Below are 16,310 nucleotides of genomic sequence, written 5' to 3' on the forward strand. Positions count from 1 at the left end.
ATGGAGGGAGGGGACATTTGACTGTAAATTACATAGGTACCCAAAGCTTTATCTTATTTGTTGGCTTCAAGCTAGTAATGTCCAAACTTTTTAACAATCATTTTAATATACAAAGAGCTAATAACACCTGAAGATGTAAATAAATTTATGTCCATTGTCTTATCCCTGAAGATCACTGGCAAAGATTAATCTATCCATTGGTTTATCCCTGTATTTTAAATTTTGATATCAGATAAATTGGAAAGATAATTCAGGGATCTAAAGGGATAAGATCATGGCCAATAAATTGATGTACATCCATAATGATGTAACAAAAAATTTCTACTTCTGTATTACAATTAGTGGTTAAACCATTTTAACACTCAACTTAATGAACCAACCAATCAAAATTTAAAACATCCCATAAGCCAACGAATAAGAAAACGTTATTATAAAACTTTGGGGACTAGTGTTCCGTCCTTCCCTGAAGATAAGAAGTTTTCAGAGAGGGTGCGGACATTGGACTGTAAATTATACTGGTACCCAAAGGTTTATAAATTTGTTATCTCAATCGTTGACTAATAGGTTTTTTATTAGGTTGTTTTTTTCCAGTATGACTTCGAAACCGATCAATACCCATTAAAAAAAATCTTGTTAAGCATCGTATAACTGTCAATTTCTTACAAGCATTAAAATAAATATCATAAAATTAATACAAGTTTTGTTAGCCCGGGCCTTCGGCTCCTCGGGGATACTAAAAACGGCTTAAATCTAATAATTTTCTTTTTAATATCTGAGGAAAGCTGTCTATAATACTATGCGATAAATAACTACTCAATCACCTTTACTATACTTTGATTAGCATTTATTTATAATAATGGATATAGAATATACGTGGATATATTGACAGGGGAAAAACTGTCAATTTATTCGCTATCATAGAACTCATTTATTGCTTTGGTCAGTTCGTTCAATCAGTAGGAGAAGAACGGATGGAGTAAAAGGGGTGGATGGGGGGTATTGTTATCATAGTCTGTTGCTATAGTTTCACTTTATTAGAGAATATGAAAATCTGGTGTAACATCCAAGTAATAACATATCCATTTATTTATATTCTTATCCTTCCCTTACTTCCTCTTTTGGGGGTGTTCATGTAATAATACATAAATTAATCTCATAATTATCAGGGATCAAAAGGGATAAGACAATTATGTAAACAAAGACATTATAATAAACAAAGTAACCCCTTCTGTAAATTAAATTAATGGACGAAAATTTTGGAACCAAGAAATCATAATTCATATGCCCAAAGTTTTTGAGCCAAATAATAAGATAACGCTGTTATAAAACTTTGGGTACCAGTGTAAATTAGAGGACAAATGTCCTCTCAATCCCCATTATACAAAATATAGCAGTATTGAATGATTACTGTAAGAATATATTGGTTGAAAAGTTTGGACACTACTCCTTCCTTTCCCTTCACTTGATTTAGCCTGATATTGGCACAAACTCGATATCGGTTTCATATCCACCAGGGATTTTAAGGGATAAGACAATGGATAATAAATTAATGTTCATCCAAAATGATGAAAAGCAAATTAGCCCTTCTGAAGGTCAAGATTAGGGGTTTAGACTTTTGGACATTACCAAACAATCAAAATTCAATAAATGTCCTTAAAGTTGTTCAACCAAAAAATAAGAAATAGTTATTTCTCGCATCGTATTATAAACGGCTTTCCGCGGATATAAAATGTACAATTATAAGATTAAAACCAGTTTTTTTTAGCCCCGAGATGCCGAAAAAGTTATTATTTAACTAGTGCAATAAATAGTCTATTGTCCCCTCCCTCTCTTTTTTATCTTTTTTGTCTTAAGGGATAAGACAATGGTCGACAAATCAATGTACATCCCCAATGATGATAAACAAATTAACTCCTTCTGTAGGTCAAGATTATTGGTTAAAAAGTTTTAATCCTAATAAAATAAAAGAAACCAAAGTTTTAGAGCCAGAGTAATTTACAGTTCAATGCCCCCTCCCTTCCTGGTTTTTATATTCATTATACATATAGTATCATATACTTCCAGTATTTAATACCCGAGGGGTTCGGCACCCGCAGTTTATAATACCAGGGGGCTCGGCAGCCGTAGCCACATTTTTTATCCAAATCTCGCAGCTGAATCATTTAATATGCAGCGGCTTAATGCAACTAAAAGCTTAAATTTAAAGTATTTGCCTTCAACTTTTCCGCCATTCAAAATATAGAGACAAATTTTATTTCTTTTTCCGCGTCTCTTACAATAATAAATTTATATTTTTAAAAATGGTAATACAGTATTGAAGAAAGAACTTTTTTTATTAAGTTGCAAAATTACCTACAGAGATAAAAGGAACTGACTTATTTCTAATTAAATCTACCTACCAAAGACAAAGTTTTAAAATAATTTTTTTTTTGTAAATTCTCTTATCCCTGAATATTAAACATCTTTAACATTCAGACTCAAGGAGGAAAGGGACACTAGACTGTATATTACACTGGTATTTAAAGTTTTATAACCAAGAATTACTTATTAGTTGGTCCGAAAACTTTGGAAATATTCACAAGTTGGTCCCAAACTCTTGTAATTTTTTTTTGTAATGTTCGGGGCCGGGGGATAAAACAATGGCCTATAAATTAATGTACATCCCAAATGATGACAAATAAAATTATCCCTTCTGTAGGGTAAAATTATTTGTTGAAACGTTTATAAACCATTGGGGACTAGTGTAAAAAACAACCCAATGCCCGCTCCCTCCCTGGGTTCCTTTCAGTGTTTAATCCAGACATGGATTAAATATAGATTCAACTTTCAATAGGGAAGGGATAAACGCATGAGTTATAATAGAGTTGCATTATTAGATTCATCATAAGTATGTTTTCCCCAGGGATCTAAAGGGATAAGACAATTCCCGATGAATGTTTATACACAAAATTACCCCCCTATGTATAATGTGGGATTAAATACCTATAGATTCAACTTTCAATAGGGAAGGGATAAACGCATGAGTCATAATAGAGTTACATTTTTAGAGTCATCATAAGGATGTTTTCGGTATTTATTAGCAGGGATCTAAAGGGATAAGACAATAACCGATGAATTGATGTACATCTCCCATTGATACAGATTACAAGCAGTGGGTGAAACGTTTGGGCACTCAACATAATGAACCGACATTTTAAAAACCTCAAAAGTCTCTGGGGACTAATATAATGATCCGTCTAATCACCACAACTCTATTGGAACAATGAAAAGAGGGTTATATAGGTAGATCTATTAGATGTATGTATTGAAATGGAGGGGTTTTTAACCTTTTAGGTTTATAACTAATATTAATAATCAGTCTAATCCTAATAATTCTATTGGAACAATGAAAAGAGGGTTAAAGGTAGATCTGTTAGATGTATGTATTGACATGGAGGGGTTTTTGACCTGTTTGGTTATTAGCTAAGAGTAATGATCAGTCTAATCTAAATAATTCTATTGGAACAATGAAAAGAGGGTTATATAGGTAGATCTATAAGATGTATATATTGACATGGAGGGGTTTTTGACCTGTTAGGTTATTAACTAAGAGTAATGATCAGTCTAATCTTAATAATTCTATTAGATTAATGAAAAGAGGGTTATAAAGGTAGATCTATTAGATGTATGTATTGACATGGTGGGGTTTTTTGACCTGTTTATTAACTAATATTAATGATCAGTCTAATCTTAATACGTCTATAGGTACAATGAAAAGAGGTTTATATAGGTTGATCTATTAGATGTATGTATTGACATGGAGGGGTTTTTGAGCTGTTAGGTATTAACTAAGAGTAAAGATCAGTCTAGTCTTAATAATTCTATTGGAACAATGAAAAGAGGGTTAAAGGTAGATCTATTAGATGTGTATATTGACATGGAGGGGTTTTTGACCTGTTGGGTTATTAACTAAGAGTAATGATCAGTCTAGTCTTAATAATTCTATTGGAACAATGAAAAGAGGGTTAAAGGTAGATCTATTAAATGTATGTATTGACATGGAGGGGTTTTTGACCTGTTTATTAACTAATTAATGATCAGTCTAATCTTAATAATTCTATTGGAACAATGAAAAGATGGTTAATGGTAGATCTGTTAGATGTATATATTGACATGAAGGGGTTTTTGACCTGTTTGTTTATTAACTAAAGGTAATGATCAGTCTAATCTTAATAATTCTATTGGAACAATGTAAAGAGGGTTATATAGGTAGATCTATTAGATGTATGTACATGTATTGACATGGAGGGGTTTTTGACCTGTTAGATTATTAACAAAGTCAGGGAGGGAGGGGACAATGGGCTATTTATTACACTAGTCCACACTGTTTTATAATAACTTTTTCTTATTCGTTGCCTTAACAACTTTGATGACTTTTATTGTATTTTGATTGGTTGGTTTATTAAGTTGAGTGCTAAAACGATTCAACCAATAATTGTAATCTACAGGGTAATATTATGTATCATCATTGGAGATGTATATCTATTTATCTGCCATTGTCTTATCCCTTTAGATCCCTGTGTCATAGCTTAAAAACTATTAGAACAAATAATTGATTGTAATTTAAACCATACCTGATTTTCCATAGCAATAAGTAGGCCCATCTCATCATATATCAGCTGAGTGACTTGACCCTTGTACGGTTCGTACACGTGGGTAACCCTGTCGGGGTGTGAGGGGAGGGAGTAGATGTACTGTACTATGTTCTGTTTATGGTCCTTTGTTCCTAGAAATATAATAAATGTATAAGTATAGATGGGTCACACATATGAGGGGGTGTGAGGGGAGAGAATAGATGTACTGTACAATGTTCTGTTTGTGGTCCTTTGTTCCTAGAAATATAATAAATGTATAAGTATAGATGGGTCACACATGGGTGAGGGTGTGAGGGGAGGGAGTAGATGTACTGTACTATGTTCTGTTTGTGGTCCTTTGTTCCTAGAAATATGATCATTCAAGTAAAAGAATAGAGGGGGCATAAGCTATATGTAAATCTTTCCACATATTTTTAAAATAAGATAGAAGAGTTGGAAATATAAATACAGCCTAGTCCTAATAAAAGAACAAAAAGTAATTTGCTAGCAGACAAAAAGGGTCTCCACAATTTAAGCTAGGTATTTGTCTTGTTTATACATCTATACTTAAACATTTAACATATGAACAAGATAAAAAAGTCCTAAGTTGCGACAAACAAACTTATTAGAGTTCTACAAATAATAAAACTTTGAAATGATTAAAAAGACCATATTTCTTTTTTCTTCAAAGTAAAATATCAAAATTAATTATAGTATAGCTACTCTACATAAAAAGAAAGCAATCTTACCTATCAATCTATTACTGTCATCATAGAAGAATCTGACAGCAAACTTATTGGGCTCAAATGCTTTCACCATCTGGCCCAGCGCATTATAAGAATAACGTTGTTCCCCACGCCTTATGACAAAACCTCTCGTGTCATATGTGGCAAACTCCACCCCGCCGAATTGAGTAACCCTATCGGCGGAATCGTCGTAGCCCAGGTTCACTCGTTGTTGGTCTTCATTGATGGTTATAGTGTTGCCGTTAGCGTCATATGCATACACATAGCGCATAGCGTCAGCTGTTTTAACTGTGGCGATTTCGTTGTTAGCGGTGTATGTATATTCCTAAATAATAATGGTTATTTATATTATCATATTATAGGCAGCTTTCCGCAGATATTAAAACATCACTTATTGATCAGTTCGTATATCCAGTAGGAGGGGAGGGATGGATATGGGATGTCGTTATTATAACCAATTGTGATTACATAAAAATCATAATTTTCTCATTAGTAATATAGATAGTTCTTGGATAATTATAATCAATTGTCCCCAAATTATTAGTTGGCTATGCAACTTTGGGAACTTTATTAAAATTTGATTGATTAGTTTATTAACTTAAGTGTCCAAAAGTTTCAACCACTAATTGTAATCTACGAAAGGGTAAATTTGAATATCATTTGGGATGTATGTAGTGTACATCAATTTATCGGCCATTGTTTTATCCCTTTAAATCCCTGGTAGATTTTACCTGTTTAATTTTCTCATGTGTAATATAAATTGTTCTCGATTGAATCAGACTTCCAGAGTTATAATCAACCTCCACACTAGGATGGGTAAAGTTCAATCAAGACCCCATTGGAAAATATACTTGCAGTAGCGCACCTCTAGGAAATTAAGAGGATATTGTGTTGTTTATTACACTTGTCTCCAATGATTTATAACCCCTTTTTCTTATATGTTGACTCAAAATATTTGGATACTTTTATCAAATTTTGATGGTTGTTTCAGAACTATTAGTGTCCAAACATTTTAGCCAATAATTTAAACATACAAAAGGGGTAATTTTGTTTATCATCATTGGAAACGTATGCAATTTAACACAAAAATTATTTTCTTATATTGCTTCATTACTTATGAACACAATTTTCCTTGTTAAATAAAAAAAAACTAACCATTATTAAGACAAAATGTTATTTTTTTAGCAATTATATTAAGGAAAGCATGCTGTAATTATGATCAATTATGCAGGCTTGATTGAAAACCTAAAGACGGGGACACCGCTGATAATCAGGCCGAAACTTTGCAGCCGGCCGAATTCATCTGATTTTGTCTGGCGGACAAAATTTTTGGTTGTGTCTTCCAGGGTTAGCATTGTGGGGCTTCGTTGGGTCACCTTTTGGGATTAAAAATATGTTTTTTGTTGTTGTATAATTCAAAGTCTTGATCAAATACCACTAAACCCAGGAAGCCATTGGACATTGTTCTGTTTTATTACACAAGTCTCCAAAGTTTTATAATAACGTTTTTCTTATGCACTGGCCTAACAACTTTAGGGACTTTTTTTGAATTTTGATTGGTTGGCTTATCATATTAAGTGTCCAATCGTTTCAACCACTAAAGTTTTTATCTAGAGAAGGTGTAATTTTGTGTAATATAAATGGCGATGTACATCAATTTATAAGCCATTGTCTTATCCCTTTAGATCCCTGTATAGATTGTGTTTGCTCTTATATTTAAAATTTATAGGTATAAAAATGTAAAAAAAAATATTTTTTATTCCTGTATATCAGCCACTCTCTTAATTTTTCCATTATGGATATCATATTGTAGTTGTAGCTTACTTTCAGCCTGACCAGGAACATCTAGCTGGACACCTGCCATCCTAAATACAATTTAGTTCAAATATTCGCCGCTAAATGCTTTTTTTCTACATTAAAATAATTAATATTGGTTCATCTATTGGATGCTAGGTAGCTTAAAAATTATTAAGAATAAGTTTTAATCGTGGTTATGTTAATGTTAATTACATTGGTACCTACCAAAGTTCTATAACCAAAATGGACAACTACCATCCTAAATACAATTTAGTTTAAATTTTGACCGCTAGATGATGCTTTTCTAAAATAAAAGTTCAATTACAAGATGGTATATGGCTTGAAATCTTAAAAAAAACAGTCTACTCATGGGGGGAAGGACAATTAAATTATGAATGGCTGGTTCTAAATTTTTCAACCAATTTTAATCAAAAGTAGGGTATATATTTTTCATTATCATTGGGGATGATGTACATCAATTTATCTTCCATTAATTCTTCCTTTAGATCCCTGCATTCTAGTACTTCATGTATCAGACCTTCAAACATTTTAATTGGCGGAAAAGTTTGAAAAACTCTGTTTACCTTCCCATAGCATCAGTTTGGTAGGCTAGGCTGTAGTTGCTTAGTCCATAGCCGGATAAGAAGTGGACGTTCAACTCTTTCAAAGCCCCACGGGTATACCTAAACAGTTAGTTTGTTAGTAGCGTCGCTTCTTGTCAAGTAAAAGAGGGAGGGATAGTACATCGGGCTATTTATTACACTAGTCTCCAAAGTTTTAAGATAACGTTTTTTTATTAGTTGATGAAATAACTTGGGGAACTTCATTAAGTTGAGTGTCCAAACATTTCAACCACTAATTTTAATCTACAGAAGAAATAATTTCATGTATCAACATCATGGACTTACATCAATTTAACGGTCATTGTCTTATCCCTTCAGATCCCTGCAAATTGAGTCTGTCAAATGTTTGTTTGTTTAGATCTGGCTAACATCTGAACCGGTTGAGTTCTCCATTTTACCGAAGTTTTACATAAGTCATAGGATTGTTTCAAGATATTTTATTATGAAATCTAATTCTAGGGATAATTTTTGGCTTTAGAATTTAAAAAATTGAATCATGCTATGTTTGTAACAAACAAAATGTTGAATAATCAAGAACAGTAAATTGTTCTACAGTAAAAATATTTACCTATAATGGCTCTTCAAATGGAACTTTTCATCCGTTAACTCCACCGACCTAACCAAGGCCGTACCGCCGACATAATGATAATGCACCGCCGTATCGCCGCCGATAATCGCCTTTAACAGCCCTGCCCCATCATAGGTATAAATAATTTTTCCGTGATTTTCAGGTAGAATTTTGGCGGTTACCAGCCCATTTTGGTCGTACTGTAAGGCGTGTGGTTGTTTACACCACGGCGGCAGATAATGAATCACGCTGCTGCCGAGTAGAACTTGGCGTTGAAAGCGGTGAATACCGCCGAGCGGCGTTGTTACCGCCTCTAAGGCACCAGTGCTATCATAAGTAATGAAGAATTTGTTGCCGTTTGGTTGGATGATTTCAACGGGTTGACGGCTTAATTCGGCGGGTTTCCCGCCGCCGATATTAAGGCGTTTTCCGCTGCTTATGGCGTCTGGATAAATGTATTGCAGGCTTCCTTTAGTTCCAGAGTCTCGTACCTCCTATAAAATATTTGATGATTTTTAATATGATATACCTAATTATTATATTGATCTGATCTTTGCAATATTGATTCCTAGGAGAACGTCAACAAGGTACAATGTTATAGGCTAATTATTTCTATAATCAATTCCTAAAAATGTATGTCTGTCCTTTAACAGCATTATGCATTTAACCAATTTCTTAAAAATTTACATACAATTTTGTTAAGACTTTCGATTTATATTCTTTTATGTGTTTTTTAATAAGGAAGAATTTTAAATAGCATTGTTAAAATTTCTATTTTATTTTTTTATGATAAAGATGTTAACAGCTTAATAATTCATATAAAAATGGGCGTTTGTTTCTTAAGATACAGGGATCTAAAGGGATAACACAATGGAAGATAAATTGATGTACATCCCCAATGATGATACACAAAAATACCCCTTCTTTAGCGGTTAAAATATTTGGACACTCAACTTAATGAACCAACCAATGAAAATTTATGAAAAGCATCCAAAGTTGATAGGCTAGCAATTGAGAATATATTATTGTAAGACTTTGGGGACTAGTGAAATAAACAGCCCAATGTCCCCTCCCTCCCTCCCTGCTTAAGATCTCTGGTTTTAATAAACTATTTACATATTCATAACAAGGGTATGAGTTACATACTTAAACTGCAGTTGGGAGCGCTAAAACAAATCTTAATACGTTGAGGCAAAATGCAGGAAGGGAGGGAGAGATGATTAGGCTGTTTATTAAACTAGTTCCCTATGTTTTATAATAACGTTTTCTTGTTCGTTGACTTAACAACTTCGGGGACTAAAAGAATATGGATTTAGAATCATTAAAGAAGTGTCCACTCTTTTTTTACCACTAATTTCAATCTGCAGAAGGGTTAATTTAGTGTATTATCATTGGGGATGTACATCGATCAAAAAGCCTTTGTCTTATCCATTTGGATCCCTGATAGCGAAGGATCTTGATAACCGCTAAACCGATATGGTTCTCCTTCGCAATGAAGCTTCTCAATATTTTGAGGAAAGGTTTAAGGGAAGGGTAACACAACAATTAAATAAAAGGGAAAATAAGTAAATTCAAATTATTAATATACATAGTAAGCCTAGATTTAGCGGTTCCAACTATAGTATACAGGGAGTATATAAAAATGGTTAGAAACCACATAGAATTATGACTTATGTACCCAAAGTTTTAAAACCATAATCATATTCGTTGGCTTAAAAACTTGGGAACTAAATTCAAATTTGTTGATTCTAATCTTTTTGACTTAGTGGTTGAAATGTTTGGACACTTAACTACATGAACCTCAACTTAATAAAAGTTTGTTAAGTCAACGAATAAAAGAATGTTATTATAAGACTTTGAGGACTAGTGTAATCAACAGCCCGATGTCTTCTCCCTCAGAGGGTTTAATACTTGCTACCTAACCTTTTAGTAAAGAGTTAGAACATATATATGTGTGTTTATATTATGGGTGTGACCGGACTAAGTTTATATTTTTAACTGGCTTGGTTTTCAAAATAATTGGCTATAAAGCAATATATAGCCACAAAAATGTTCGTTTAAAACAGCTAATATAATAACAACAAAATAGCCAAAGCTTTTTAGATATTTAATAAAGGGAGGGAGGGGATATTGGGCTGTTAATTTAGTCCCCAAAGTCCTATAATAACGTTTTCTTATTCGTTGGCATAACAACTTTTAGGACTTTTAATGAATTTTTATTGGTTGGTTCATGTAGTAGAGAGGACAAAAGTTTCAACCATTAATTGTAATCTACAGAAGGAGTGATTTTGTGTTTCATCATTGGGTGGTGATGTACATCAATTTATCGGCCATTGTCTGTTTAGATCTTTGTATTTTCAATATACGATTTTCCAAAAGTATGAAATTAATATAAGATGCTTATCAAAAAAGAATAATTTATTTTTATTTGATAAAGGTAGTTGTTTAATGATTTTGTATTTATGACGTGTGGAAAATATTGGCGGAAAAGTGTGGACACCTAGTTTTAGAGTTGGAAAACAATAGGATTGGTTTTCCTGTGGACTCAGTGGGATATCCTAGCTGAGCAGCGCAGCTATAATAATGTGCTGGTCTGTACGTCAGTAATGAGTTAATCTCAAACACCACACAACCGATTGGATTTTTTTATTATAGTTAAGCTTCACATTGGTCCTATAATGGTTTTAGGCTATTTCATTTTCATATTTAAGTCTTGTAATGGTTTTAAGCTATTTTTATAGCTTCTCTCTGCCCCTTCGAATACAGAGCCCCTAGATGCAAGGGGCATAGCAGCTAGAAGTTACTTTAACAATCATTCCAATTCAGTATTTATGGGAAAATATTAGGTTATTACTCTGGTAAGCCGAGCGTTCTCGGCCCACGGGGTAACGAGTTCGGATTCAACGAGCCCTAGCCTTTAATTATTCTACCAAACAAACAAGCAGGATTCAATCATACAGAAATTATATATTTAAACTGAATAATATTTACAAGTTATGTTTACTATATATATACAACAGATTATAACAATGGTTAGGTTTGAAGGGGGTGTGGGGCGCTAGGGCTTAGCTCCCGACGGTAGACAGGCTGTGGGGGCAGCGGTGGTAAAAGGGGAGGCAACGCCTCCCAGTTATATAAGCGCGTGAGGAACTCGTGATAGTTGCATGTTTGAGTCCCCTCCCCACATTTAGGCAGGTCAGTTTGGCCGCTGGGTGCGGGGTCAACCGCGGTCATGAGATAGATGGTGATATAATAAGATTAGTGCAGGGGGTTTGTTATCATAAGTCACAGCGAAGCAACTCTGTAAACGGCCTGTCCGTCTGGGTGTCGTATTACCACAACCTCCCCTTCAAGGGTTGCGTGGCTCCCGAGCCACCAGGCCTTGAACCTGGGGATACGACAGCCTATGCCGGTGCAGGACAGGCTCTTCTTGGGGCACAGCTCGATGGAGGACAGCTCGGGCTACACAGGCTCCCCGGGACACTCGTTGCTCGGTCTGACTGTGGTTGGATATCAGCATTGTCAGCTCCTGGTTGGCCTCTAGGCGAGGGTTGGCGACGGCCAAGCCCCGCCGCTGGAAATTTTGCCTCGTCTGCAAGATTAGCTCGGCCTCAGCTGGTAACTGGACACGGAGGCCTAGGCTGACTCTGGTGGTTCCTAAGGGGGGGATGACGATGGCAGAGGGCGCATAGAACTCCATGGGGGCGCCTGCTTGGTTCAGGTTGCTTGGTCTCCTAGCTCCTACCCGGATGGGGATGGCTGTCATCAACAGGGGGCACATGGCTTCAGCTTCGTCTTCTGGGGCGGCCTCTTCCATCGCAGTGGCTGGTTCTTCTCCTACAGGCTTGCTGCTGGCTGGCAGGTTCTCCATGTCCGCGTCAGGATTCCAGATGGCATCTCTGGGTGGCTCTGGAGCAGGCGGCGGCGGCGGTGGTTCGTTGGGCGGCTCCTGCAGGTTCTCTTCTACTGGGTCACGATCCTGGCCGCTAGGCTGAGGGGCGGCTGCGGCTGGCTGGTGTACTGGGAACTGTCCTGGGTCGCTAGCTGCGGGCGCCGCCGCTCCAACTGGCAGCTCGGTGGCATCCTCGTCGCCGTCCATATCAACTTGGATGTCTGCTGGAATCTGGTGGGCAGTCACATCTCCAGTGTATTTGCGCAGTCGGCCTACATGCGTGGTAACTTCTGAGACCCTGGCGACTGGGGAGGCAGGTTTGATGACATAATGTACTTCTGTAGCTTGCCTCACTACTTTCCAGGGGCCAGTCCATCTCTTGGTAATCTTGGCTGCCTTCCCTGGCACCAGGCGGGGGGCCAGGTACCAGACCAAGTCTCCAACTTCATACTTGGCCGTGCCTTCGTAAGCTGCCGCGCTCCTCCGGATGGCTCCCTCCTCCTTCTGCTGGATGGCATCATACACTGCATAGTAGCGCTGCAGGATAGCTTGGACGTTGGCTGGAACTGACGCATATTCGGTCTCTGGCAGCCGTAGCACCATGTCCACTGGAAGTTTGGCCTCTCTCCCAAAGAAGGCCAGGAACGGGGTCACGCCAGTGGATCTGCAGGCCTTGGTGTTGTAGGCGAAGGCGATGGCAGGCAGATGGGGCTCCCAGTTGTTATCGTCTCTGTCTAGGAACAGGCGCATGCCTGTGTTGAGCGTCCTATGAAACCTTTCCACTCGGTTGGACTGAGGGTTGTAGGGTGGTGGATGTGTCAGGCCAATCTCAAGCCTGGAGGCCAGTTCCTGGAATACCTGGCCGGTAAACTCCATTCCATTGTCAGAATGGATCTTCAGGGGGCATCCGAACGTGGCCAGGTGACGGTGCAACAGGGCTTCAGCCACCGTGAGGGTGCGCTTGTTGGGGATGGCGTAGAGGCTGACAAACCGGCTGAATCCATCTTGGCAGGTGAGGATGTAACGGTTCCCAGCTGGGGTCTCTGGCAGTGGCCCCACCAGGTCGATGAATAGGACTTGTTGTGGATACCCCTGGCGGGAGGGCACGTGGATCCCCTGCTTCAGCCTCTCCTTGGTAACTTTCTGGACACACTCAGGGCAGGTTTGTACCATCAGACGGACGTCACGGGCCAGGTTGGGCCACCAGAAGTGCATGGCAACGCGGGCGATAGTTGCGTCCATCCCAAAGTGCCCAGCCATGGGGGTCCCATGGGCTAGAAAGAACGCGTCCTGCTGGAGGGCCGAAGGCAGCAGGTATCTTGTCCGCTCTCCTGTCAGAGTCTGATCAGTGGTGGTGAGGCAGCCATGCTCGTCCAGCCCCAGGGCTGGGAAGCGGCTGGCGTACTGCTGCTCGTCTCGTTCCTTGCCACGCAGCTCAGCCTTGGTTGGGGCTTTGCATGCTTTGTCTGGGCCTCCAATACTCTAGCTGGATCCAGTCGGGCGGCAGGAGGCCGGCTAGCTGCGGACTCCCCTAGCTGGCAAAGGTTGTGGATGTACTCAGCCTGCTCTGCTAATTCTTCGGCGCTAGCCGTTGGCATGTTGGCATCTTCCCGGCGGCTGAGGGCGTCGGCGTTGGTATTCTGGGTGCCAGGCCTGTGACAGACGGTAAAGTCTAAGGCCGCTAGTTCCTCCTGCCAGCGGGCCACCATCCCTGTGGATGTGTTCAGTGATTTCATCTGTAGCAAGGCAGAGGAATCAGTGTTGATCTGGAAGCTGCGGTAGGACAAGATGCCGTGGAATTTTCGGACCCCATACATAATGGCGGCCATCTCTCCCTTCCAGGACGGGTAGCGTGTCTCAGGGTCGGTTGTCTTGCGTCCCACGGCGGCAATCAGCCTCTCCTTGCCATCCTGACATTGACTCAGTATGGCAGAGATGGCGCGGCTGCTGAAATCTGTGGTGAGCTGGAACACTGCTGGCAAATCAAACCTGGGCGGCGCTCGGATGGGGGCCTTGCGGAACTTGTCCTTGAGTTGCAGCAGCTGGGCTTCCATCTCAGGCGTCCAGGTTAGGGCCTTGGCCGTCTTCTGGCGATTCATCTCATAGGTGAGGTCTGCATACTCTGGGATGAACAGGCGGTAGTATCCAAAGAACCCCAGCAGCGCCAGCAAGTCCTTGGGGGTGCTAGGGGCTGGCCAGTCCAAGATACGGTCGATATAATCCTCTTGCATGGCTATCCCCTCACGGCTGAGGGTGTGGCCCAGATAATCTACCTTGGATCGGAACAGCTTGGTCTTGGCTGGCTTGAGGCGGATCCCTCCCCTGCGGTGGGCTTCCAAGACCTCTCGGAGCCTGGCCAGGTGGGCCCAGGTATCCTGGTGGAAGGTCAGGACGTCGTCAAGGTATGACTGGAGGTTGGCTGTGCCTAGTGGGTTTAGGACCCCTGCAATAAACCTGGAATAGACAGACGGTGCCGTAGCCAGGCCAAAGGGCATCCTTTTCCATTGATACAAGCCCTTGGGGGTGGTGAAGGCGGTGCAGGGCCGGCTGTCCTCGGACACACGGATGGTGTAGTATGCGGCCACCGCGTCTAAAGCACTGTAGACACGGTGCCCGCCAGCTCGTTCCACCAACTGCTGGATCCTAGGCAGGGGGTAGCTGTCCAGTTCCAGGCACTTGTTGAGGGCTCTGTAGTCGACGGCCCAGCGGGTGCTCCCGTCCTTCTTCTTGATGGGCACCAGGGGGCTGCTCCAGGCGGAGTCTGACGGCTCTATAACTCCCTCCTGTAGCCAGGTGTCCAGTTGTTTCTCCAGTTCAGCCTCTTGCCGCGGGTTCAGATCCCTAAATCTCTGGCGGATCGGCTGGGTCCCTGGCTTGAGGCGCAGCTGCAACTCAACCACATCTGTGCAGCCGGGGGTAGAGTTGGAGAAGACGTCCCTGTATTCTGACAACATAGTCCAGACCTCCTTCTTGAGCAAGGGGTCCTTGCGTAGGAACTCATTGTCTTCCATCTCCAGGGCCTCCCACAACTCCTGCATGTCTATAGGCTCAGCAGGTTCTTGGAACGAGTGGAGACGCGGGGGAGGCGTATCAGAGACCTCTAGAATGGCAGGTTTGACCAGCTCCCCTGCCACTGGGAGGCCAGCATCCAGCAAGAGGGGCATCTCCCCTTCATTGACCACTAGTACTCTAAATACAGTGGCAGAGCCAGGCCTGTGGGCATACAGGCCCTCTGGAATGACAAGATCCTCCCCAAACCTCTGTTCTGGGGCAGCTAGTTGGATGACATCCTTGGTGCGATGGCCTACTAGCTCAACGGGGACTGCCATAACCCCGCGGCCGGGCAGGACCACCCGCTTGGCTGTGCGGAGCTGGGGTGGCTGGCCATCAGTTGGGGTGACAGCGCTTAGCCTATACGTGGCTGGTGCGGGGTCAGCTTTGGCTCCGGGACCCACCGGCCGCGACTTGACGGGCTCGGCGTCTGGAGAGGCTGACGTGTCGGAGCCAGGTGTGGCTCCGAGGGCGTCCGGCCACGATTTGACGGGCTCGGCGCTGGGAGAGGCCAAAGCGTTGGGTCCAGCTTTGGCTCCATGGGCGTCCGGCCGCGACTTGACGGGCACGGCGCCGGGAGAGGCTGAGGCCTGAGAGTTGAGTGTGGCTCCGGGTACATCAGACCGCGACTTGACGGTCTGGACTCGGGCTTGGCTGGTGGACTGGCTGGAGGTCCCAGGTAGAGGGGGCCAGGTGGACACGGCTGGCCGTTGATAAAGGTGTCGGTGGAGAAGATTGGTTCTGGAGGGCTGGCAATCTCAGGAAACGTTGTTGGCAGGCTCTCCCTTGGCACCTTGGGCACTGGGGGCAACCCCATGGCTAGCAGGTTAGCTCCCTTGTGTGCGTTGAGCTCAGCGTCCACCCAGTGTGTGCCTTTCTCAACCACACGCGGCTGCTCAGGCAGGGGGCCTGGCAGAGGCCCCTCATAACTTAGCTCTCTCTCGGCTGTCTCCCGGTCAATGGGGACGCCACGGAGTGGGATAAACTCCCCACGCACCCACAAGCAAGGTGGTTGCATGT

At 41.1% G+C, this 16,310-nt stretch overlaps 1 protein-coding gene across 1 annotated transcript in view; it reads right to left on the minus strand.

The window, feature by feature from the left end:
* Nucleotides 1-16,310, minus strand: part of LOC145334319 (teneurin-m-like) — a 229,148-nt gene that overhangs the window by 21,005 nt on the left and 191,833 nt on the right. Inside the window, exons 41-47 of the mRNA XM_080179731.1 lie at nt 8,348-8,841; nt 7,741-7,839; nt 7,121-7,224; nt 6,605-6,734; nt 6,091-6,166; nt 5,363-5,684; nt 4,614-4,765 (exon numbers count right to left, since the gene is read on the minus strand). Coding sequence (XP_080035857.1) covers nt 4,614-4,765; nt 5,363-5,684; nt 6,091-6,166; nt 6,605-6,734; nt 7,121-7,224; nt 7,741-7,839; nt 8,348-8,841 — 1,377 coding nt within the window. The remainder of the gene's footprint in view (nt 1-4,613; nt 4,766-5,362; nt 5,685-6,090; nt 6,167-6,604; nt 6,735-7,120; nt 7,225-7,740; nt 7,840-8,347; nt 8,842-16,310) is intronic.

This window comes from Acartia tonsa, chromosome 12, assembly GCF_053477335.1.
Source record: "Acartia tonsa isolate MP-2025a chromosome 12, ASM5347733v1, whole genome shotgun sequence".
Classification (NCBI taxonomy): domain Eukaryota; kingdom Metazoa; phylum Arthropoda; class Copepoda; order Calanoida; family Acartiidae; genus Acartia; species Acartia tonsa.